Source organism: Cheilinus undulatus, linkage group 24 (genome assembly GCF_018320785.1).
Source record: "Cheilinus undulatus linkage group 24, ASM1832078v1, whole genome shotgun sequence".
NCBI lineage: Eukaryota > Metazoa > Chordata > Actinopteri > Labriformes > Labridae > Cheilinus > Cheilinus undulatus.
In genome coordinates, this window is record NC_054888.1 from 11,387,840 (window position 1) to 11,412,255 (window position 24,416).

Genomic DNA, 24,416 nt, shown 5'->3' on the forward strand with positions numbered 1-24,416 from the left:
GGAGTAGCCATTAAGCCCAGCAGCCTTTTTCCTCACAGCGGATGTTAGTTGTGGACGTTGCCGGGGAAGCAGGCGCGGTGTGCGGCCAGCGAGGCTCTCCAAGCCGCTGTCCCCGAACCGTGCTGTTCCCCACAGTGTCAACGCTTAATTACAGTCATGTAGGAATAAAAACTGTAGCACGGTGTTTCCTGTTTGAATTTGGCCCGACGGGGATTGGTGTTAATGTATGCGTGTTTTTGTGTGGATGTGTGGTGGGCTGGCTGAGCTTCTTTTTTTTTTTTTTTTTTTTTTTTTTTTTTTGCACGAGAAAAGAGCCCCACGGAGCAGATCAGCACTGTATCACTGTGTTGCATTCCTTCACAGTCTCTCGTCGCACACGGAGGTGCAAACACAATCACCTCAGTGCCAGCCGAGCAGCCCGTGTCTGGATCGCTGTGTTATTTTGCGCGGAGGTGTGCAGCGTGAACGGCGATTTTGATGCGCTGCGTTGGTCTATTTTCAGCAGGGGAATTACTCCAGGCCTCATTTGGAGTGCAAAATGCCCGTTTTAGGTGTGAATCTGTGCTGTAGATCTCATGCTTATCCTGCATTGATACTTCATGGCTCTGTGTGTTTGTGTGCTCTTCAGGAGTTGGTGAAATGAGAGCAGAGGATGCAGGCTTGCTGGTGCAGATTTTTGGCACCAGTATGATGCAGGTGTGTGTGCAGTGATTAAATACAGCTGATGGATAAACCCTTTAACTTGCACAGCCACACACAAGTGTGTGTTTTTCTGCATAGAGGTGGTGACATGCTCAGGCATGACTCTTACGGCTTGTGTGTGCTGTCTTTGTATTCACTAGCATTAATCTGCGGCTGAATTTCTGCATTCAGAGATGGCAATAGAAGAAAGTTTCCCACCTCCAAGCTGCAGACTTTCTCTCTTCAGGGTCTTGTTTGAGTGGAGCTGGCTCTAGATAATTGCACCATTATAAAGACATTGTGATACTTCTGTGTCAGCATGTGAGAACAAATGATCATTTGGCTGTCTGCAAATGGGACTGTTCTTTAGAACACATTTTGGCCAGTAGCTGACTAAAAACATGTCTTTCTCGGTCCTCTGGGGAATAATTAGCTCTGCGAAATCCTGCAAAATGTAAAACATGAACGTCCGCCACCACAGAACAAGAGAAAAGCTGCTTCTGTTTTCTCTCCTTCAGACATCCAGCCAGATCCAGCACTACTGCGGGAAAATTAATCCCATTTTTCATTTATGAAAGTAGCTTCTGTGTGCACTGGTAATCAGTTATTAGTAGGATTTCTTATCTTAAGTCATTTTCTACACCTCAAAAAGCCTGGGGCGCCATTCTTAGGAGATAAAAACTGAATTATTTTACAGAAAGATGCTGATTTTATTTGATGTACAAGCTCTAAATTCCATGTGGGAGCTTTTTCTCAAAGTGTAATCTAAAATCACTTTATGTTTACTCGCTATTTCAACCTTCTGAAGTCAAAGGTATCAAAAGATTTTCCCCTCTCCTTTCATGCAATTTCACATTGATTAGAACAGCGAGGAGAGGCAGTGGAAACAAAACACGCGGCAAAGGTCACAAAGTAAAATGTGCAAGGAATGAATTTGTTCCATTTGGGTTCAGTTGACTCTTTGTTGAGAGGTGAACCACTGCAGCATGAGGACTGTGTTTTCTCCTTGAATAATGTTAATAGTGGGCAGGGCTTCTCATTTTTACATGTGCCATCGATCATATTAATACACTCAATTCCACTGCTACACCTCTACTCCATGCTTGTAGAGCTGCTGATTGAGTTTATTATTCATTGTGATGTCTTTTTTGGGTCAATAATGATAGATGAAAACAAAAAATAAAGTTCTCAAATCACAGCTTTTGCTTTCAAAACCCAGGAAAATTCTTAGTTTGAAATCCTACGTGAATTGTTAAAAATTAAAATCACCTCCAGACGTGTTTAAATTATGTATAAAACACTGTGCTTTGTATCACTATTTGTGTCAGATATGTATTATTTTTCCAGCAAAAGTTAAATTTCTTTCAGTAGGAATTCTTTGAAACTTAATCTCTTAAAAACACAGAGTCTCTTACTGTTTAAGTTTTTTCCCAAGTGCTTGATGTCTCATGCATTCATAGTAGTTATGATTAGAAAATCCTGCACAGTACAACAGTAAGAATATTAAGTATTTGCATGCTAAATATACGCCCGTCCAAGTGAAGAAAAAAGAAGCGTAACAGACATTTGATTAAGTAATTTTTTTTATATGCAACCTAGTCAACTTTTTGTCCTGAGCAGCAACATCAAGTGTTGAAAAACGACATACAAAACTGTTTTAATTTCTACTAAAATGATGATAAAAATGTTAGTCGGCTACCTTTTTTCCTTGAGGAAGACTAGATGAAGTCTAGCTGAAATAGATCTTTAATGACTGAAATCTGACTAAAAATCAGTTTAGTCTTCATCAAGGAGATTAAAATGTAATTTAGTTTCGTCAGATATTAAATTTTTATAATGTTTCTCCTATATAAATGAGTAAATCTGTCACAACACAACATATCAAAAAGGTTTTACAGAGTGGATAGTATAGTATAGTAAACTATATTATAGTTAACTAAAACTATCAAACTAAAACTATAATGTAAAAGTCACTGGAGTTGACTGAAATTAAAATAGAAATGAGGCTTTACCAAAAAGATGAAAACTAACCAAAACTGTTCTGTGTGCTTTAAAAACTAATTTTAATGAAATAAAAGTAGGGTCAAAATATCCCTAGATGTAGTCCCCGAGTATTTGGAGTGTAAAGTGGCCTGATTTGATTAAAAATGACTTCACACAATGGTTATTTTAGGTCTTGAGTTGATTTCCATTTTCAAATTTGAATAAATCAAGTCAAAAGTGAAGAGTAGCCCATTTTAAAATTTTATTATCTTTACTTTTCTTGCCCTTTTGGGCTTTGCCCCTGACAATTATTTCATTTTAGTGAAAAAAACTAACTAAAATGAATAAAAACTAAACAATAAAGCATTTTTGCAATTTAAAATAAGAAGTGAAATAAATGAAAAAATGACTAATAGAAAATCTACAACTGTTATAAATTTGTTGCGTAGAGCACATTAGCATGATATTCTAGGATTTTATTGACTTAAATGATTCTAAGTTTTTTGTCGATTAAAACTAAAAAGATCTGAATGTGATTAAAATGAATGATCATTTAAATCTAAAGACTAAGACTAAAATCAAAAATAGCTGTTAAAACTAACACTGGTACAAAATCCTGCAGTTCCTTCATTGTCCACTAGAGGCTGGCTGTAAAAGCCCTGGATCACATACACACCCACTGTAAACTACCAGTTTTTACAGCAGAAATAAACATGTTCACAGCCTGGTTAAAAGAACAAATTTGGTCTGAATAGCTCTTTTTAAATGGGACATGCTGTGCAAGGGAAGAATTTCTTTATAACTCATGTATTATAACTTTCTAAAGGACAAGAATTACTCATTATAAAAGCAGAGGTTAGGCCTGCACAGCTCTATCTCTTTTCAATTAACCAAAGTTTCCAAACATCTACAGTTTATTCTCTCACCTATTGAGATTTTCAGCTTTTTTTTTTCAACTGTCCAATTTGTAGTCATCACTTTGAAATTCTTTTAGGCATTTATCACTGCTTTAAGACAATGCAGACCAATTTATTCATGAAGTAATGGAGGAAAAAATGGCAGATTAAGCACAATAAAAGTCATAATAAGTTGCTGCATTTATTCTGGTGATATCCATATAAGAAAGAAAAATAGCACATCATCTGCATACAAGCATAAACAGCCTAGGTAATTACAATGTGTTTGATAATGGAAGTAGCTGCAGATTAGTTGCTTATTCCATAGAAGTAAATGGTTTAACCCCTTCCATGACAGTCAGATATGTTTAAATGGCCATGAGTTTAAAGAAATTCTGTCCTAAGATGTGACAAAAACCTTAATTGTTATGTTTTTGTCCGATAGAAACATGAATAAGCCCCTCTCTTGAATCATAAATTTACTGTGGTTTATTTTGACTTGATCCCACATTTACAGTTCTGCTGATGCAAATCATTACAGGCAAACCAAAGGATAATTCATCAACCACTGCAGAAGTGCTCTTTCCTCCTCTTTGAGAAACTTTTGCCGAAAAAACTGTAGAGTAAAGCAGATTTTGAAGATTACAGAGCCTTTTATAGAGAATTATTGTGTAAAACTAATATCATCTTTGTATCTTTTTATTAGGCGTTTAAGAATCCTATCATCAGTAGGAATCGATAAGCCTGTGGGAAAGAAACAACAAATGTCTGATAGAAGCAGCATGACACCAGGATTATCAAAGGAAATATCTCAGAGATAAGTGAAGGTGCTAAAAAGAACACATTTATCAGGTTTCTAAACTTATAAATCCAATCAGTGTGATGAAATATAACAAAGCAGATGATTCCAGTTATCTCCTCGCTCTCTGCACACCCTCAGGTTCTGCCGGTACGTTCAGGTTCTCTTTCACAAACAGCTTCCTATCATACCCAGCTCATGAATATGGCTTTTCGTGCTTTTTAGGTCGCTTTCTCTCTTATGCACATTACACCCCTGAAGGCCATTGTCTGAGCTCATTCAGATGCCTGGTGTGCAGGAAACATTCTGTCGAGGCTCACTCTCAGTGATAGGCAGAGGAAGACATCCCCATCGCCCATAAACCACCTTTAATCATTCATCCAAGAGCCATAATTGACTGCAGTGAGAAGTGACACTCGTGTCTCTGCGCGGATCCATTATTTAAAACGCCTATCTGTCACTGCCGCAATAAGCCATTCAGCTGCCTGTTAACTGCAATATGTAGCATTGTGTGTTGGCACGTGTGTGGGAGTTTTGCGCGATTGTGTGAAGGCACGTGTATGTGTGTGTTATCGCTGTCAAAGAATGACTACAGTTCAATTCAACGTTGAATTATACCCTGCTGAGGGATGTCTTTTATTCCTGGCTGGAAAAAACAGGCCTTAAAAAATAATGACATCAGATCGAGATTTTTTATGAAGAACAGAGAGAACAGGAGCTATTCACAGAAAAGTAGCAGGATGTTCGCCCATATTTAGTCATAGATTCTAGGCAACAAAAAGCCAGACCCATTAGCCAATTATCAAGCTAAATGAATAGGCGTTTGGCATTCCTGCTTGGACATAGACAAATAATTTTCATCTCCTACTCACGTAATTCATAATTGCAGCTTTAAACCGACATGTTAACGGTTAAAGGTTGACCTTTGAGACATTTAGTTAGGTTTAGCTTTAGTTGTTAGCTGTATTGCAGCTAAAAGCTTAAAGGAATCATATATTGGATTGGTTGAATTTGGGCTGGTTCCAACTTATCAAAGTGGCGCGAAGCAATAACAGACAACTGTTGAACTTAATTGTGTAATATCCGATGCGGTTTTCCGGTTTCTCCAGAGGGTAAATCTTATTTACTTCAATGATCTAACAGTTTCCTCTGTAGTCCAAGGGTAAAATTGATTGTTTAAGCTTTAAGAGTTGTTAGCATTTGATGCAGATGTTCATTTCCCCCAGAGGATGAACCGTTACTTAAACAGTCTTACAGCTTCTTCGCTAGTGCTAGCATGAGTTTAGCTTTATATGATATAACTCAGCCATTAGATGGAATTGAAAAGCACTCAGTACAGATATTCATTTCCCCCAGAGGTTGAACCCTGCTCATTTAAATAACCTCCCAGCTTCTTCTACCATGAATTTTAAATTCAAGCTTTTAGTGAGATAATAAGACAATTATTTGATAGAATGGAGTAACATTTGGTGCAGGTGTTCATTATCTCCAGAGGATGAACCCTACTAACTAAAACAGTCTTACAGCTTATTCTCAAACACAACCATGAGTTTTAAATTCAGCTTTTTGGGTAGATTGTGTAAAATCTGGTGCAAGATTTCATTCTCCTCAGAGGATGCATCCCACTCAGTGATTTGACAAATGTTTGTTTTCCTGCCAGTATTAGGTTGATATTTTGGCATTGATTGGGTTAACTCACTAACCACTTTATGGATTGTATTGCAGTTTGGTGCAACTGTACATTGCCCCCAGAGGATAAACCTTTTATACTTGAAAATCTCAAAGCTACTTGTGGTTCCATGAGTTTCAAATGTAAGCTATACTCATGCATAACTAGAACTCACCCAAAGTGAAAAGAGGCCAAATATCAAAGCACGATATTAATCTGCAAAGAGGAACGAAGGCGGGCGGCGCTAGCTTTTAATGCTAGCCACGTTGTAAAGAGTATATCAGGCTAACATCACACACGCTGACACAATGACCCCCTGAGGCATTTGACTGTTTTCTAGGGTTTTTTTCCTGTTTTGACTAGTTGGTTAAATGAAATGTAAATGAGTGTTTAGCGGAATAGGGAAACAGACGCTTAGGAACATCCTTAGTGCAAATGCTCATCATCCCCAGAGGATGAACCTTACTAGAGTAATCCTATAGCTTTTTCTTAGTGCTACCACAAGTTTTATATTCAGTTTTTAGTGCTATAACTCAACAACTTTTTTAAAGAATGGAGTATTTGTTGCAAATGTTCATTATCCCCAGAGGATGAACCTTACTTGGATAATCTTATAGGCACTGCTCTAGTGTACCATGAGTTTTAACTGTAGTGTTTTTGTGTTGACTCAGCAACTGGGGGGAAGTTGGTGCAGATATTCATATCCCAAGTGGGTGAATCTTTATTACTTTTATGGTTTAATAGTTCTAACTCTGGAGCCAGCAGGAAAGTGATTATTTTAGCTTTTAGTGAGAAATATCAACCATTCAAAAGAAGAGAGTAAAATTTGGTGGAAATGTTTATTTCCCTCAGTGGATGAACCTTACTTACTTGTAAAATCTTGCAGCTACTCCAGAGCTACCACAGGTTTTGAATTTAAGCTTTTAGCAGGACAACTCAACAACCACTGGATAGGATGGAGTAATATTTGGTGTAGATGCTCATTACCCCCCAGAGGATGAACCTCACTTTAAAAATTGTACTGCTACTTCTCAACTTGCTTACGTAAATAATCTTGCACCTGACTATCATGATGTTTTAATTTTACTTTTTGTGAGATTGTATAAAATTTGATCCAAAAATTAATTTTCCCTGAGGATGCATTCCACTTTATTTAATGTCCTTAGGTTTTTTTCCTACCAGTATATCACACAGATGTTCATACCCCAAAGAGGATGAATCCTTCGTACTGTTGATTTTAACTTTGTGAGCCATTGGAGACTGAGTTAAGTTGGTTAACTTATATTTGGTGCAGATGTTCATTACCTCCAGAGGAACGTTACTAAAGTAATCCCCTAGCTTCCTCTCTAGTTCTACCATGAATTCTAAATTTGGCTTTTGGTGAGATGACTCGACAACAACTAGAAAAAATTTAGTAATATTTGTTGCAGATGTTCATTTTCACCAGAGGATGAACCCTACTTACTCGGATAATCTTATAGGTACTTTTCTAGTGCTACCATGAGTTTTCAATTTTAGCTTTTGTTGAGTTAACTCAACAGTTGTTGGGGAGATTGGGTCAATGTTTGGCACAGGTGATCATTTTCCCCAGAGGATGAATCCTACTAAGGTTAATTTTCTAACACTTCTTATCTAGGGTGATATTTTAGGATTGATTGAGATAATTTGATAACTGCTGGGTGGACTGTTACGCAGAGGTTCATATCCCCAAGAGGATGAACCATTTATACTGGAATGAACAGTTTATTTTCTGACTCTTTTAGTGAGATGACTCAACAACCATTTAAAGGATTTGAGTGAAATTTGGTCCTGATGTTCCTTTTCCCCAGAGGATGTATCTTATACCCCTTTTTTCCCCCTCAAGTGCTGCGATGAAAGATGGTATTTGAACTTTCAAGGATAATTTTGCAACTTCTGGACAAATTGGAATTAATTTGGTGAGGGGGTTCATTCTCCCCAGAGGAACAGTCATTTCAACTTTCATGATCTTGTTGTCAAGTCACCATAAGGTTGGTATTTAAGCTTGGATATGGAGAGATGAGTGGTATTAAAGTTCATTTTCCCCAGAGGATGAACCCCACATAGATTCACGATCCACCTGTTTCTTCTCCTGAGTGTCTATGAGGTTGATACTTTAGTTTTAGGGGAAATAACGTAACAACTACCAGATTGGCATGAAATTTTGTTCTAAAACGTGTATCTCTCAGGATGGATTTTAATTAAGGAGGGTTTTCTCAATATTTATGTACTGCTATATCTGTCCAGGATTTTGGTCTGTGATAAAACACCTGCAGAACTTACAACATAACAATCAGAATGAGCTGTGCTTTTTGGATTTGACTTATTAGCAATATCCGCATGTGAACAAATAAGATTAGCACACAGTTATCTCCAGGTTTGGTCAGTGCTTTCAGTCCTTTCATCTAGACAAGTTGGTCTAAGCTGCTTTTTTCTCCTCCGGTTTCTATCGTCTTTCTTGTTAAGAAATGGTGGGTGGGGAAAGCAATCCCCTTCCTCGTTAGCTTCAATCAGATCGCCCTCGAGCAAGGCAGCGAATCCCCGATTGCTGTGCCAGAGCCTCTCTGTGAGCGGCACTTTATCTTTTGACAGTTTACGATGCATTATCAACACTTTGGTTTGTCCCGGGGCCATGATACATTTTCTGAAGAGACAGTGTCAGCTTTCAAAGAGCATAAAAAAAAGAGTCAAAACCGGAGATGCTTGATTGCTGCAGGCCACCATTGATATATGACTGCTCTGTTGTGTTTTCTGTTCATTAATCCCAGTGGGACATCTGGTGGGAAGCGGTCAGACTGCAGTTGTGGATTTTGTTGACATATCAGAACAATGCGTGTTTGTCAGGTGTTACGATGTGTGCTAATGGTTGATCCTCTGCTTCCAAACAAATAACTGCTTTCCTATAGGAGGCTGAGGCTGCAGTGGGTGGTGGAGACTGATAAGGTGTAGAGGACAGGTGGGTGGTGTGGCACAGATAGGAGTAGTTAATTTGAGGTTTGAAACTAATGCAACAGTGAGGCATAGTGCAGTACTTTATTGGTCCCTGAAGGGGAATTCTCTTTCACACAGCGCAGGAATGGAGACAGAAAAACACTCATTGAACTGGGCAGGATTAGTCCTGCTCAAGGACACATAAGGAGGGAAGGGCCTGGACCTCAGACGCACTTAGTTAAGCATTAAAACAAACATATTAAAAGCATTTTTATGGAAACCCGAGGAGTATTTCATGAAAGAGGATATAGTTCTTTAAATCTCATATCTCTACGGCCTCTGAAGTAAACACAAATTACAAATATAGACATTGTTTTAGAAATACCCAACCACTACTAGATATCAAAGTAGTAAGAAACATGAAAGAAGTGGTAGTTTTAGCACTTTAAAAACTGGGAAGGTCTAGTCCGTTCTCTTTTTACATCGTTTATAAAGACTCAACCTCTTAACAAAAGAGAGAAGAGGGAGATGCAGAAAGAGAGCAGATGATGCAGTAAAGGGAGGAGGGCAATGCAGGAACAAAAAAGTTGGAGATACAGACAGAGAGAAGAAGGAGATGCTGAAAAAGAGAAGGGGATGTGCAGAAAAAAAAACAGGAGATACAAAAACAGAAGTGACGAGTCAGATACAAAAACAGAAGACAAGATGGAGGTGCAGAAAAAGATAAGTGTGAGAAGAAGAAAGAGAGGAGAAGCTGATAGAGAAAAAGAGAGGAGGGAGAAACAGAAAGGAGAGAAGAAGGAGGTGGAAAAAAGGGAGATTCAGTCAAATAAGATGGAGATGCAGACAGAGAAGAGAGAGAAGCATAAATAGAAGAGGAAGATGCAGAAAAGGAGAGAAGGAGATGCAGAAAAAGGAGACAAGGGATATGTGGAAAATGGAGACGAAGGATATGCAGAAAAAGGAGAGAAGAGGGAGATGCAGAATGGGAGAATAGGGAGATGGAAAAAGGAAACAAGAGGGAGATGCAGAAAAAGAGGAGAGAGAAATGCAGACAAAGACTGAGGTGCAGAAAGGAAGAGGGAAATGCATAGAAAAAGAAATCGCAGAATGGGAGAAGAGGGAGATGCAAAAAGACAGAGATGCATAAAAAGAAGAGGAAGTTGCAGAAAGAGAGAAGAAGGTTATGCAGAAAAAGAGGAGAGGAAGATGCAGACAGAGAAAGACTGACATGCAGAAAATGAGAGGGAAATGCATAAAGAGAAAGTTACAGAATGGGAAAAGATAGAGATGCAGAAAAAGAGAGAAGGGAAATACAGACAGAAAACAAGCAGAGCAGAGAGATTTGTGACTTTCCTGGCTGTTATTTCATTATAAAAATTATCCCTGAGAGCTGTCTGTAAAAAATGTTAACAATAGGTGAAAAATTAGCCATAATAGAAGACTTGATATTCTAATTTTAACATTAGCATCTAGGATGATAATGATTTCAGTAATTATGGCAGTTGAAGTCACACTGCTCTGATTTTCATCTTATTATTTCTATTTGTTATAATAAACTAAAGCTGTTGGTAGATTGGTGGGTCACAGCAGCTGGTCATTGACATTCACAGTATTAATAATAGTGTGAACAAATCTGTAAACTTATTGTTCCAATACTAGCACCAGCAACAATAATGGGAATGAAAGAGGTGAAGTAGTTAGAGCAATTCAGGATGAGCAATTCATAAGTTATCATCTGCAATGCCAATGAATAAATAGATTAAAGTATCACAGTAATCCACAATAATTGCCTCTTTCTTTTGTTATCTTTCTGTATTTCCCACAAGTCAAGACAGAAAAAATTTCACCCAAAAAGTTGGAGTGCATGTTAAGTTAGTTAGAAATACTCCAAAATGTAAGAGGCAGTAAAAACAGTCACATTGCAGCTATTGTTTTCAGTCCCGTGTGAGCTTGCTTTGTAATATGGATCCTGGATCAGTGCTGTTGATTTATTAAGTCTGAGGCTTACTGAGGGTCGATCCCCGAGGATCTCATTTAGAGAACATCATGTAAAGCTCAATACAGTTATAATAGATAACATCAGACTTCACATGGGTATACTCTCAGGTATAAACTGCTGATATTTTTACATTTTGTCACAGCAGAGTACAAACGGAGTTCAAAGGAATTTAAATCATTACAAAGCATACAAACCAAATACAGTATCTATTGTTTGGTTGTCCGGGAGGACCCCGGGCTCAATAAATCAGCCTCTGCTTTCACAGGAAGATGTATTGTTCTGTGAGTCATCGATTGGCTCTTGATCCCCAGTTTGAGACTCGGGGACTGAGTTCACCTCAGTTATAAGTGAAAGTAGAAATGCATCTTATTACTGTTTGCTTCTGAGCAGCTGATGTAAACAGCTGCAAGTTACCTGTCTGGCTGAAGGACATCGGGGAGCTGAAGTAGAACACTTCTCAGTCAGGAGCCCACATCTCGGAGCCTCTGCGGCGCTTTGGATGAAAGCAGCTGCGTGTTTCATGCTGCACGGTTATTAGAAGCATTTGTCCGAGTGGCTCGGAGCAGCATGCCGATGCCGAGCTGAGTGACGGAGCTGCTGTTTGCACAGACTCTGAGCTTAGAGGATTTTTAAGTAGCTCTTCACCATGGGACCCCTCTCCTCATTATCTGGAGTGGGAGTGTGGGAGAGAGGAAAAACAAGGGCAATGCAGGGGGAAATAAAACAGCATATGGATTATTATTTGTCTGCCTTTTCAGACAAAGGTTAACTGCAGGTGCGCTTGTGTGTGACCAACTCGACATGTGCGCTTTTAACAAGCTGGGCAGGGTTGCATTTGTGCACCAACTCGCCTCTGGCTGGAATTATGAAACAGACGAGAGCGATTTGTGTGTGAAGGATCGCTCAGCAGCACTGTATTTTAAACAGCTCTGCTATTTTTTAGCTGTTTGTTTTGTTCCCTATAAAGTCACCGCTTTATTTGCTCTCATCCACAACACCCACTGTATTCAGTGGTCGCCCACTTTATACGCCGACGATCCACATCTATATCAACCTGATCATACACACCTGTGAAGCAGATATGGGAATCAGTATGCCTTTAAAAATCTAAAAATATCTCCAATTTAAGCCGTAGCTCATTTTTACCCCCATGTTCAGGATACATGGCCCAATATTCCTCTCTAGCTGGCTCTGAATAGCCATTTAACTGTCCTATATTTAACTTAATGGCCAAAAACGTCACAGAAACCCTGATTGACACATTCTCTTTAATGCTCTCTCTTTCCTATTTATCAGCCATCAGACGTTTAAAATGGAGTGCTCTCGACATCATTTCTTCAGATTTCACTGTTCTGTCTCCTGTGAAGGACTTTTCAAATATTTAACAGGCTCCGAACAAAAAAAACCCTAATTGCTTCTCTCATTCGACATGTGGCTTCCATTAACTTTAAGTAAACAGGCAGCTGGCACATTAGCATCACATATACAGCAGCATCTATCTGACAGCACTTCACACTCGTATTTATTGTGGCACCGACTATTTCTGACACTCACTTCTTTTGGGAAACTGGATGCACTTTGTTATTAATGCAGCTGGAATGAGGCGTCCACGTTTTTCTTATCATGTTCTCACAATAATTATTAAAACAGCAGCTAAGTGGAACTAATGAGCGGGAAAATCAGCTATTTACTTTACACTTACATAATTAGTTTCTGCAGCCGTTTAAGTGGAGTTTGAATGTTTTCTGGATGGCATTTCAATTCAGAGTGGGTGTTTAAAGATGGCACAAAATGCAAATTGGAGCTCAGATCACGACACTTGGCAGGGATTAAACAGAAAATGTTTGGATGACATACGGAGAGAGTTGGCTTGAGTACAACTGCAGCAAAAATACTGTCACTTTATTTAAGGGGAAAAAGCAGCAATGATATGCTTTTTTACTTTACAACTCCTGATAAGAGAACTCCCACTCATAGTGGTTATTCATTCAAGAGAAGACAAAAGTTAATTGTGAGGAGATATCATGGCAACATTATTGATATAAGTCATGGAACTGTGCTGGCCTTGTATGGAAAAACAGGCCAGAAAATATGACAGTCAAACTAAACATATTCGATACGGTTGAATCAATCAAGCCTTTAACCTTTATGTATACTTGAGAAACCATTCAGATGAATCCTTAGGTCAAGAATAGAAAGCTATAAATCCAGAAAAACAATTAACAAACAGCCATTAAAATCATCAAATATAGTACAAAAGCAATCTCAAAACCCATTTAGGTGTTTATTGCCTATCATCATCTGATACACTCCTTATACCTCAGGGAATGGAGGGAAATATTTTGTCCCTTAGCCAGTGGTTTCTGTATGCCATTCATCAAGAATTCCAGCTATTTAGAACAACTATTGGACATTTACTTTAGATTACCTTGTGAGAAATAATTTGTGTTTAACAGCAATAAAACATACAAAAACAAACACTGTGATACAGCTACATGTCTGCAGTAAAGCAGGACTGAGGAAACATTTGTATTTTTGAATCTGACCCAAGCCCGAGCCAATACAAACCTAACCGACAGTAAACCAGAGTAATTGTCACCCTGCTATTACAGCCTGTTAAACACATATTATTACGATCAGACCCTAGAAATGACTGCGGAAAGACTTTCTTGTATTTATCACAATTTAAGTTGTTTAAACAAACATGATGGAAGTTGTGAGTTAAACACAAAAACAACAACAGCATTTAGCTCCCCATTAGCACCATCAGCTCTAAGTTAGCCTGTTAGCACATTAGCCAAATACCATTCATCAATATATCGTCCCAACAAATAATTAATCAGTGCTCTATTAACTAGACACCACCGTAAAACTCTGCATTCAAATGAAAATTGAGTCTTAGCATCAGTTGTCCCATATTAGTCCTCATTAACTGATGATCTCAACTGTAACCTCAGCTATAACAGTAATATCTGTAGAAAGGCAACAGTTCCCACCCTGGATAGTTCAACATTGCTCCAAATGATTCACGCCTTTCTGCATGACGTGATTCTGTTTTGAATACAGTTCCACTTCATCTGAGAACTGGTTATAGGAAGATTTGTTAAAGCTTGGCCCTGGCTCATCCTTGTCCCAGCCCCTGCATGAGTATTTATGCCACTCAGCTATCTGTAGTTCCCTTTACCTTGATCACACTGATGTTCACAGCCTGAATGAGCCATGTGTTGTCTTACATATCATGTACTGACTGGGATTCAAATGGTAGATCACCCATCAATAGTATAATAAAATGTCAAAATTGAAATGAGTCATTGAGTACTGTATGAGTCATTGCTTTGTGCATTTAGACAGTGCTTGAATTTCTGATGGATTCATTTCTCACTTATACACCTGTTTATTACATAGATGTAGATTTTTAAATTGCTATTGCGTTAAGCTACCTATCATCAAAATGACAGAGATTGCACCATTTTAAATATATGGTAGCAAAAAAGTATCAAAATATGAAACAAATGTGACAACTGAACTAAGAAATTGGAGGTGAACTGATGTGTGAATGCAGCAGGTTTTAGCCGAGAACATTTACACCAAGTGAGTAGGCAGAATGATGCATTATTTATGTTGGACATTTGCTGCTTTATACTCTCTTGCCCTGGCTTTGGCTGCCAATATATTGTTTGCCACTTTTGGGATTGTCTTGCAGAAATGTCTTTAAACATAGCATAGTTATTCTAAGATAGTCACCATTATAGAAGGCTCAGCCCTCCCCCCCACACATCCAGTATTTACATTTATAAGATCATGTATGAATGAAATTAATGAAAATATATTATCATAACATGGTATGGTATATTATCATATGGTATGATATAGTATTTTTTCATGTGGTATGGTATATTATCATATGGTATGATATGGTATATTATCATATGGGATATTTACATATGGTATGGTATATTATCATATGGTATATTTCATATGGTATGGTATGTTTTCATATGGTACGGTATGTTATCATATGGTTTGGTTTGATATATTATCAATGACAAATAACGGGAGGTGGCACAGAGTTGTTAAACATACGTTTTTTTTACAACAAATAGTTAAATGAGACAATAATGGTAAAGAAAGTCCAGCGTTGCAAAAGCAACCTAGCTCCCACTGGAGGCAATGGCACCCTGTTCTTTTAATGTTCTGAGCACTGGGCCCAGGTGTTCTCAATCTGCATCACGACCCTGATCACCTGCCAAGCCACACCCACTGGTTCCTAAAAACAAAACACACCACAGCCAGCACAAAGGCGGGATTGTCACAATGGTCTATTATATGGTTTGGTATGGTGTGGTATGGTAAATTATCATATGGTTTGGTATGGTATATTGTCTGATGGTTTGGTATGGTATGGTATATTATCATATGGTTTGGTATGGTATATTATCGTATGGTATGGTATGGTATGGTATATTGTCATATGGTGTGGTATATTATCTTATGGTTGGTTTGGTATGGTATATTATGGTATGGTATGGTATGGTATAGTATATTGTCATATGGTATGGTATATTAACCTTATGGTTTGGTTTGGTATGGCATATTATCTATGGTTTGGTTTAGTATTGTATATTATCATATGGTATGATATATTGTCATATGGTTTGGTTTTGTATGATATGGTATATTATATGGTTTGGTATGGTATATTATCATAAAGTTAGGTATATAGTCATATGGTTTGGTATGGTGTAGTATATTATCATATGGTGTGGTATATTTTCATATGGTGTATTATTATTTGGTATTGTATGTTTTATATGATATGGTAAATTAGCATATGGTATGGTATATTATCATGCAGTATGGTATATTTTTATGGTATGGTATATGATGGTATGGTTTGGTATAGTATGTATGGTATGGCATGGTATGGTCTATTATCATATGGTATGGTATATTATACAGTATGGTATATATTCATGGTATGGTATATTTTCATATGGTATGTATATTGTTTTATTTTATCATACAGTATTTTATAGTTTGTTTCACTGTATGGTATTTTATCATATTGTTAAGTATTGTAATGTATTTTATGGTATTGTATGGTTCTGTATCGTATGGTATTGTTTCATATTGTATTGTTTCGTATGGTAAATAGTTGTATGGTAAATTGTCATATTGTATCCTACAGTACTGTATCATACTTTTTCTAGTCCTATCATAGAAGCTTTTTTCAGGAAATGCTAGGAAAATTGCCTTTCATTTGTTCGTTTCACCAAGTTGTTTTCTTCGGAATTCCTTCAGCCTGTTTCATTCTTTTGACCTCATTTACTGTGTGTCCTTTCAAAAAGTCAAATTGTTGTCAGAAGTCATTTATTTCACCAAGTGTGCCGAGCCACAAGAAGCCAACTTGGTTAATTAGCTCTGACCCACGAGGAGACTGTGTAGGACAAACTCAATGTGCGGCTGGATAATAAGAAGGGTTCAAGACCTTAAAACAAGAAAATATCATCTATTTTAAAGACGCTTTCGTCACTGCAGCTCTGAAGCAGGGATCGGTTACACAAACTGCCTTTTCAGTCGATCGGTTTGCCTCCGACACACAAACACACAGGCGAGTCTCCTGTGAGTGGCGAGCAGCAGTCACGAGGAGGAGAATGTGTGAGGGGAGAATGACACAGCAACCATCCATCTCTCTTTTCTCTTCTTCCTCCTCTCTGCCGCTGTGATGCAGGGAGGATGGAGGAGTCCGTGTGGTTTTGTGCCACAGTGGGTTGTTATTTTCGAAGATTATGAGACGGGGAGAGGGGAAGCGCACAAGCAACAGGATTAATGTCATAGTGTGGGATTTTGGGAAAGCTGATCTAATTCATGAAGCGACTGAGATTCATTTTAGCGTAACCCAAAAGGACTTTCCATCTTCTTTTGGTTATTTATGATGGCATGAGGGTGCAGTTCTTATATTGGCTTTAACAGGCATGTGTCTAAATATTTACTTACCATAAAACAGGATATTAACATTTTCACTTAGTAATTGGATGAAACCAGTATCCAGATACTAGTTCACGTACTAAGCTCATTGTAAAGTTTCTGTAAGATATGACTTGGATGGAGGATGATGTAATTTTAAGCTTTGAATTTGAAGATATATTGATATACTGTCTTTAAACACAGTCCTATGGAATAAAAAAAGTAGTTTTGATCATGATCTAATGGTTGGACCTGAATGTAGACATCATGCAGCCAGGATGCCCCACCACCCTGATCCGACAAGACTGGCATGTCCACATTTTCCTTGCTTCTTCCACCTTCGACACTCTGACCTGACATGAAAGACATGCATCCTGACTCTAGCCAACAGGATAGCATTTCCGCTCTGGGTTGGAGGGAAAAAAAGGATTGCAATGAGAAAGAGAACTGCGCCAGTCTTGTGTCCCCAGCCACAGTTTTTGGCACTGGCCACACAACATCCATGCCAGAGTGCTTCCTACCAGCGTTATTTTTGCAAGGTTATTAGTTGACTTTCACCTCTCTCGGTAGTTCTCATAACATCATTTGAGTATGCATTATATAGACAAAAGTATCTGGCCACACCTGTTGATTATTGAAGTCAGGTTTTTCAATCAGACCTGTTTCCACTGGTGTATAAAATCAAGCACCTAGCCACACAATCTAGAACAATTGTGATACACAATGGGTTGTTCTGAAGAGCCCAGTGACTTCAAGAACAGTACTGTGATGAATTCCAGTCAACTGTAAGTGAGATTGGTGGAAAGTGGAAGCATTTAGGAACAACCGCCATGAAGCAGAAGACTCCGTAAAATCACAGAGCAGGGTGAACGACTGCTTTCATGCATGGTGCGTAAAAGTGACGCTCTGAGTTATGAACTTCCACTGGCATTACCTCACATCACTAAGTCTAACGCTTAGTGTCTGATGGAGTGGTGTAAGATGGGCGAGTCATATCGTCCCAACAAATAACTAGTGCTCTGTTAACTACACCACCTTAAAACTCTGCATTCCAAATAAAAATTGAGTCTTACGGTCAAATTGTCCCATATGAGACCTCATAAACTGATGATCTCAACTGTAACCTCAGCTACAATTTCTACCCTTTTTAGTTTTAGTCGATGAAAACTCAAAAGCATTTTAGCCTAGTTTTAGTCCATTAAAAGCCCTTAGTTAACATATTAAAGCCTTTAGTTAAAGCATAAATTCTCTTGCCTAAATCTGGTACCAAATCATGGTAGTGTGTTCTATGCACCTTGCCTGGGGTCCCTGCTTTCCACAGCTGAGAGACAGAATAGCTACAGATGCATTGTACTACTTACATTTACTATTTATGACAGATTTACCCACAGTGGAGAAATATCAGGGAGTTTGAATGACATAAACTACGTTACATTTTTGTCTAGTTTCAGTCATCTCAATGAAAACTAAACTTTTAGTCAGTTTTAATCATCAGAGAGCTATTTTTTACTAATCTAAGTCTAGTGATTTCATGGGAAAAAGACTGTCAAATATTTTTTTAGTCACGGTTTTAGCCAACAAAATTAACACTGCTAGGCCACTTATGTCCAGTGAAGGAAAATATTAATACTTAAGCATTCAAAGACATTTTGGACAATGCTGTGCTTCCAGGTCCAACTTTGTGTCAGCCGTTTATTCCGAGTGAGCCAGGCCTTCTCGTTCAACAGTGCCTGTCCTCACAAATGTTCTACAGAATGAATGGGCACAAATTCCCACAGAAACACTCCAAAGTCTTATGGAAAACCTTTCAAGAAGAGTGGAGGCTTTTATAGCTGCAAGAGGGGAGCCAACCCCATATGCCTTTGAATACCATGCCATTACAGGCCACACTTGTGTCCATATAGTGCGGCCCAGCAACCATAATAGCTTCTTAAATTCATAGAAGAAGAACTTTGAATTTGTAGTGTTGCCAGTCCATCCACCAAGGCAGGACAATCTTTTTAAGTCATCTGACATGGAGCCATCGTAAAAAGCATGTTGTGTAGTCTGATCTGGCATAATAAAAAAGGAGGAATATTTGGAGCTGATTTAGTTTGGTGTTCCCATTTTTGATATACTTTCTGGTCTTTTTATGAGTTTATTTGGAGGACAGTAGAGTGGATAGAGTCAGATATAAAGATGATAGAGTAGGGCATGATATGCAATAAGTGATTGAGGGTTAGAGTCAAACCCAGAGCTGCTGGGCTAATGTAACCACTGAGATTGCTTGAGATTGTAAGCGTTTTTACATACAAAATAACCTTTTTAAAATCTTTTTCACCACTTGCTTGGCACCTGTTCATTTAAAGATGGCTGGTTTCTAGTTGGAGCTTAACTGAATGCATCAAATAAGGGACAGTATACCCAGAACTCTAATATATTAAAATGCACATATGCACAGTGAAAAGCATCTCACATGAATGGAAAATACTCAATTTTTCTTATCTGTTACAATAAAGTTTCTTGTTTTAATGCTCTTTAAGGATCTGCTAAATTTGTCTAGTAAAACTCTTCTTTGGTTCTTCTAATTTGTTGACTAAATATCTGCAGAAGTAATGGCTTTTATTTTCATCCCTGTTTAGCATATGTTGCTAAACTAACATTCTCTACAAAGATGGAGATTATCAACATTATGCATGCTAAACATGAGCAAATTAGCAGTGTGATAGGACAGCAGCATTAGCCTCTAGCTTCAAGCTCTACCCTGTTTAAACATTGTCTCATAGAGTTTCATAGAAGAAGATTTTTCTCTCTGCCCTGAAGCTCCGGCTCACGAAATGAGGCTAATGAATCTGAGCAGCACACTGACATTTTACAGCCGTCGTATTCGTAGCTCTTATGGCTGGTACAGCTACAGCCTTGTTGAACAAGTATGAGCTCACACAGTCACAAAATAACCCGTTTCATTCAAGATTTTCTATTAAAATGACAGTTGGTATTTTACTCAACTAGATCAGTTAAGTGTCCGACCATTCTGTCTCTTTTTGTCCCTCTCCAGCCACCAGACCCAGACGACATGCTGGGATCATCCCAAGATGGCCGAGCTCTACCAGTCACTGGGTAAATCTGTTTCAAATTTAACTCCAAGCTCCATCTTCTTTGCTCAACCTTCATACAAGACGTTCTGTTACTGCATTTAATTCAGCACCGATTGATAAGTTTATTAAAAGCCAAACATTAAACTCTGTTTCTTCTCACTCCTTCAGCTGACCTGAACAATGTTCGATTCTCAGCGTACAGAACAGCCATGAAGCTCAGACGCCTGCAGAAGGCTCTCTGCTGTGAGTATATGATAAAGTTTACATATATTTATTTACCTCTGCTGTGTGCATGTCCTGTTGAGTGCTCCTCTCTTTATCATGAGTGTTCTCTTATTGTGTTCCAGCCCTCCCACTCACTTCACTTCCATCTCCTACTGCGTCACTTGTTTCTTCCTACTGATACTTAATTAACTGTGTCCTTCATCTTCCTTTTTTGCCTTATACTGTATGTTTTATTACTTCTTCATCCGTCTTCTCCTTTCTTCTTCTCCTTCCTCATCATCTTGTCCTTTTATGTCTTCTTTGTCTTCTTCCTTCCACTTCTTCATCTTCTTTTTCATCTTTTTCTTCCTTAAACTTTTGCTTCTCCCATCTTTATCTTTCTGTCTTCTCCTTCCTTTACTTCCGTTACTTCCTCTTCTTCTTTTTCATCTTCTTTGCTTTTCACACATCTTCTCCAGAGTCTTGTTCTTCCTTCTGATGTCCTCCTTCTTCTTTGTCTTTACTTTCCCTTTCTTTTTCGTATGTCTTCTTTTCTATTTCTTTGTTCTTCCTCTTCTTCATCCTTGACTTCTTTATCTTTCCCGCTTTTGCTTGTTCCTTGGTTAGGGTTAGGTTTAGGCTGGTGACACTCAACATGTGGCTCTTTTCTGTCTTAGTTTGAAATAATATTCCCCCAGAACACCTCACAAAAGGAAACTCTGACCTCAGAAATGATCCCTTAATTAGTTTGTTTCCCACACTTACGCAGTCCGCTTTAATTGTCAACCCTTTTTTTTTTTTTTTGCTACTTCATTTCCTTTTTTTTTTTGCCACTTTTAATCCATGTTTACTGCTTTAAGCCCCTTTTGCCACTTCTTCTGCCAATTGAAGCCATCTTTTGCTATTAAATGCCTCTTTTTCACAATTTTTTGCCACTCTCTGCTGCTTTTTGCCAACTTTTCCAACCTTTTTGCTGCTGTTTGCCTGTTTCAGTCACTTTTCACTCATATTTGCCATGTCTTTGCCATTTTTTGACAGTTTTTGCCACCTGTAACTAATTTTTTGGTCACTTCTCACCCATTTCTGCCACTTTCTGCCCCTTTTTGGTTGTTTTCCTCCCCATTTTTCCCTTTTCACCAATTTTGCCACTTTCTAACCATTTTTGAGTCCTTTAATTGTTTTTATTGCCACTAACTCGTTTTTGCCACTTTTCACCACTTAGATTGTGGCTGTTTGGTTGAGCAGGGTTGAGTAACTCTGGTTTAGGCATTAAGGGTTAGGGTTATTCGTCTTCTATACTTAATTTTGTTTACTGTCTTCCTTATTTTTCTTCTTCTTCTCCTTCTATTAAATTACAACTGTTACTGTCTTTTTTGCTGTAATTCATTCCTCTTACTGTCTAGTTTTCTTCTTTCTCTGTTTTCCCTCATTACTTTTATCCTGTCTTTATTTGTTCTTAATTTCATCTGTTTCTTTCTTTCTTTTCATTATGTTTATCTTTCCTCTCTCTATCTTCTTTTATATTTCTGTCTTCTCTCTATATATTATTTCTTTTCTCCTGCTCTATCATCTTCTCATAATTGTCTTATCATTGACACCTCCTTTTATCACCCCTCACCCGCCCCTTTCCTTCTTTCCATAGCATCTGTGTGTCTTTATCTTCAGTCTTTATGTGTTTAAATGTGTGTAGTCATCTCTCTGCTCTCTCACTGGAGGATCTGTGGAGTGTGAGCCGCCTACGAGCTCTTACATGTGTGATATGTTTAAAGGCGTATAGCTGAGTGTATGGCACAAGAGGGCTATTTATGATATGGAGCCTTTCTAAAAATAAAAACTGAACAAGTTTATTTTTTAGCTTGGCCTACATTTCATGGTGGTAGATTTTTTTTTACATCTTTAGTGTTAGCTCACATTATTTACAGTGTTAGATCTATTTCTCTTTGTTATTTGCATTGTTCTTTGTTGTTTTGTCTTCACCAACTGCTGCTCAATATTTTATATTTCCAACATAATACTTTTTGTTTCAGTTGCCAGTGTTTCCTATATACAAGCAAGCAAGAACTGAAAACTAGAAGAGTCTAGTGTAGTAGAGAGCAGATGTAACCACCTTGCTTACCTCCTGTTGCAAATTGAGGACTCCATCGGTTGTAAACTTCACTCTGATGTTTTGGTTTCATGGATGAATTTCACATAATGGGGGAGAAAAGCTGTTAAAAGTGGCCTTCCCAGTTCAAGCAATCCTGGAATGCATTGTGAGTAGCTTGCAGAGCATCCCAGGAAAAATTAGGCCAAAAGCGATGACTCCATAGTAGCATGAATATGAATGTGAGGGTGCAACAAGCTTTAAGCTATAAAGGAGGAGGCTGGGGTGGAGGAGGTTAAGCTTCACCAGCAGCAGCAGCAGCAGCATAGTGCTTCAGTGTTAGTCGGAATTAGTTGGAAGTATTTAAATACACATCTGTGTTGAGAAGAAGAACTGTGACTGGCTGTGGGAGCTGGGAGGCGATAATTGGGATCAGCTGGACATCACGGCTGGGTGTAGGACTACCATGTCCTGCATACCTGAAAACCAAACTTTTTTTTTTAGATTCAAAATTTGTAAGATTGTAAGTGAAAAAAAGACAGTTCTATTTATGAACATCTCCTCTGTCAGACTCTCTCCTGCTGCCCAACGTGTTCTGCTTTCTTGGAAGAGGGAAAAACAAGGAAGAGGCTTGTGTGCCAGCTTCACATAATTCATAAGAAAGCAGGCTTACAAGACAGTGTCTGGCAGATTTTAATCAGTGCTATTAGACAAACAACAAACAAAAATACTTTTGGCATAGACCCCGTTCTCAGTCCCTGATTGTGTGAATTTAAGTTGCAGATTTGCAGTTTCATTCCTGGTGATTTAAACTGTGAAGGTTTCCTTCGGGTGGCTTTTTGCTCAAATTATTGGAGTGTTTTGAACTTTCCTCGCCTCTCACCTCACTCAGGCTGTCCTTTAGTGGGCTCTATGAATAATAAAGATGAATAATGTGATTCTTTATTGATCCCTGGAGTGAAGTCGCCTCCTCACTTCCGTCCTTGAGCGGCACAGAGCCCAAGGACACTTTGAACATGGAGGTTTTGAACGCAGCTTGAAGGACAGCGTGAGCTCAGCAGCAGAACACGCTTTCTCCTCAGCTGTGATAGTGTTAACTTAACATCCCTCCCTCTCTCTCTCTCTCTCTCTCTTTGTACGGACAGTGGACCTGCTGAGCATGCCGATGGCGTGCGAGGTGTTCGAGCAGCACGGCCTGAAGCAGAACGAGCAGCTGCTGGACATCTCCCAGCTGGTCACCTGTCTGACCAGCCTGTATCAGCGGCTGGAGCAGAGCCACTCGCACCTGGTCAACGTCCCGCTGTGTGTGGACATGTGCCTCAACTGGCTGCTCAACGTCTACGACACGTACGTGGGGCACGCTGCACACAGACACAGCAGGTCTCATTATATCAGTCAGATCTTCTAATCGCTTGTTTTCTCTGTTTGTAGAAGCCGCACTGGAAAGATCCGAACCCTGTCCTTCAAAACTGGAATCATCTCGCTCTGCAAGGCTCACCTAGAGGATAAATACAGATGTAAGTCACATAAATGCACCTGCTGTTATGTGCTAGATTAGCTATCGCTCTGACACACCTTAGCCAGTCACACTGTGACCGTGAAATCAACAACTAAACACTTAAATCCACTTTTCCCAGAGATAGCATCGCCATCTCCATACTGTCTGATGTAAACACCCAGCACATTAGCAGCAGACAGATGGTGTGGGAGTGTTTTAACACTTAATTAGCACAAAACAAATAAAAGAAACAGTAATAGTTTGTGGAGCTGTTTGTATCACTGCATCAATTAAAATTTCCTGCTCATAATCCAGCTGTTTCTCACGTAATTGATGTAAACATCACAGGCTAATTGATGCTATACAGCAGCACCGTAATGCACTTAGAGCAAACTTTCCATACATTTAAGCTGAAAAGTTTGAGAAAGAGGAAGATTAATTAGCCCAGCTACTGGAAAGTCTTTCACGTCATTTGTCAGACAACTGAGTTATAACCAACCTCTGTGTGTGGTTATTTTATAATAGCCCAGATTTATCAACGAAATGTGCTCTTGCCGTCAGAAAGCAGAGCTTTATTTATTGTTTCTGGGAGTTTTTGTTTGGATCGG

General features: G+C 38.6%; 1 protein-coding gene across 1 annotated transcript in view; it reads left to right on the forward strand.

Annotated features, from left to right (window-relative positions):
- Window positions 1–24,416, forward strand: part of dmd (dystrophin) — a 486,115-nt gene that overhangs the window by 416,614 nt on the left and 45,085 nt on the right. The window contains 4 exon segments of the mRNA XM_041781573.1: window positions 19,984–20,045; window positions 20,192–20,266; window positions 23,456–23,657; window positions 23,742–23,827. Of these exon segments, the coding sequence (XP_041637507.1) occupies window positions 19,984–20,045; window positions 20,192–20,266; window positions 23,456–23,657; window positions 23,742–23,827 (425 nt within the window).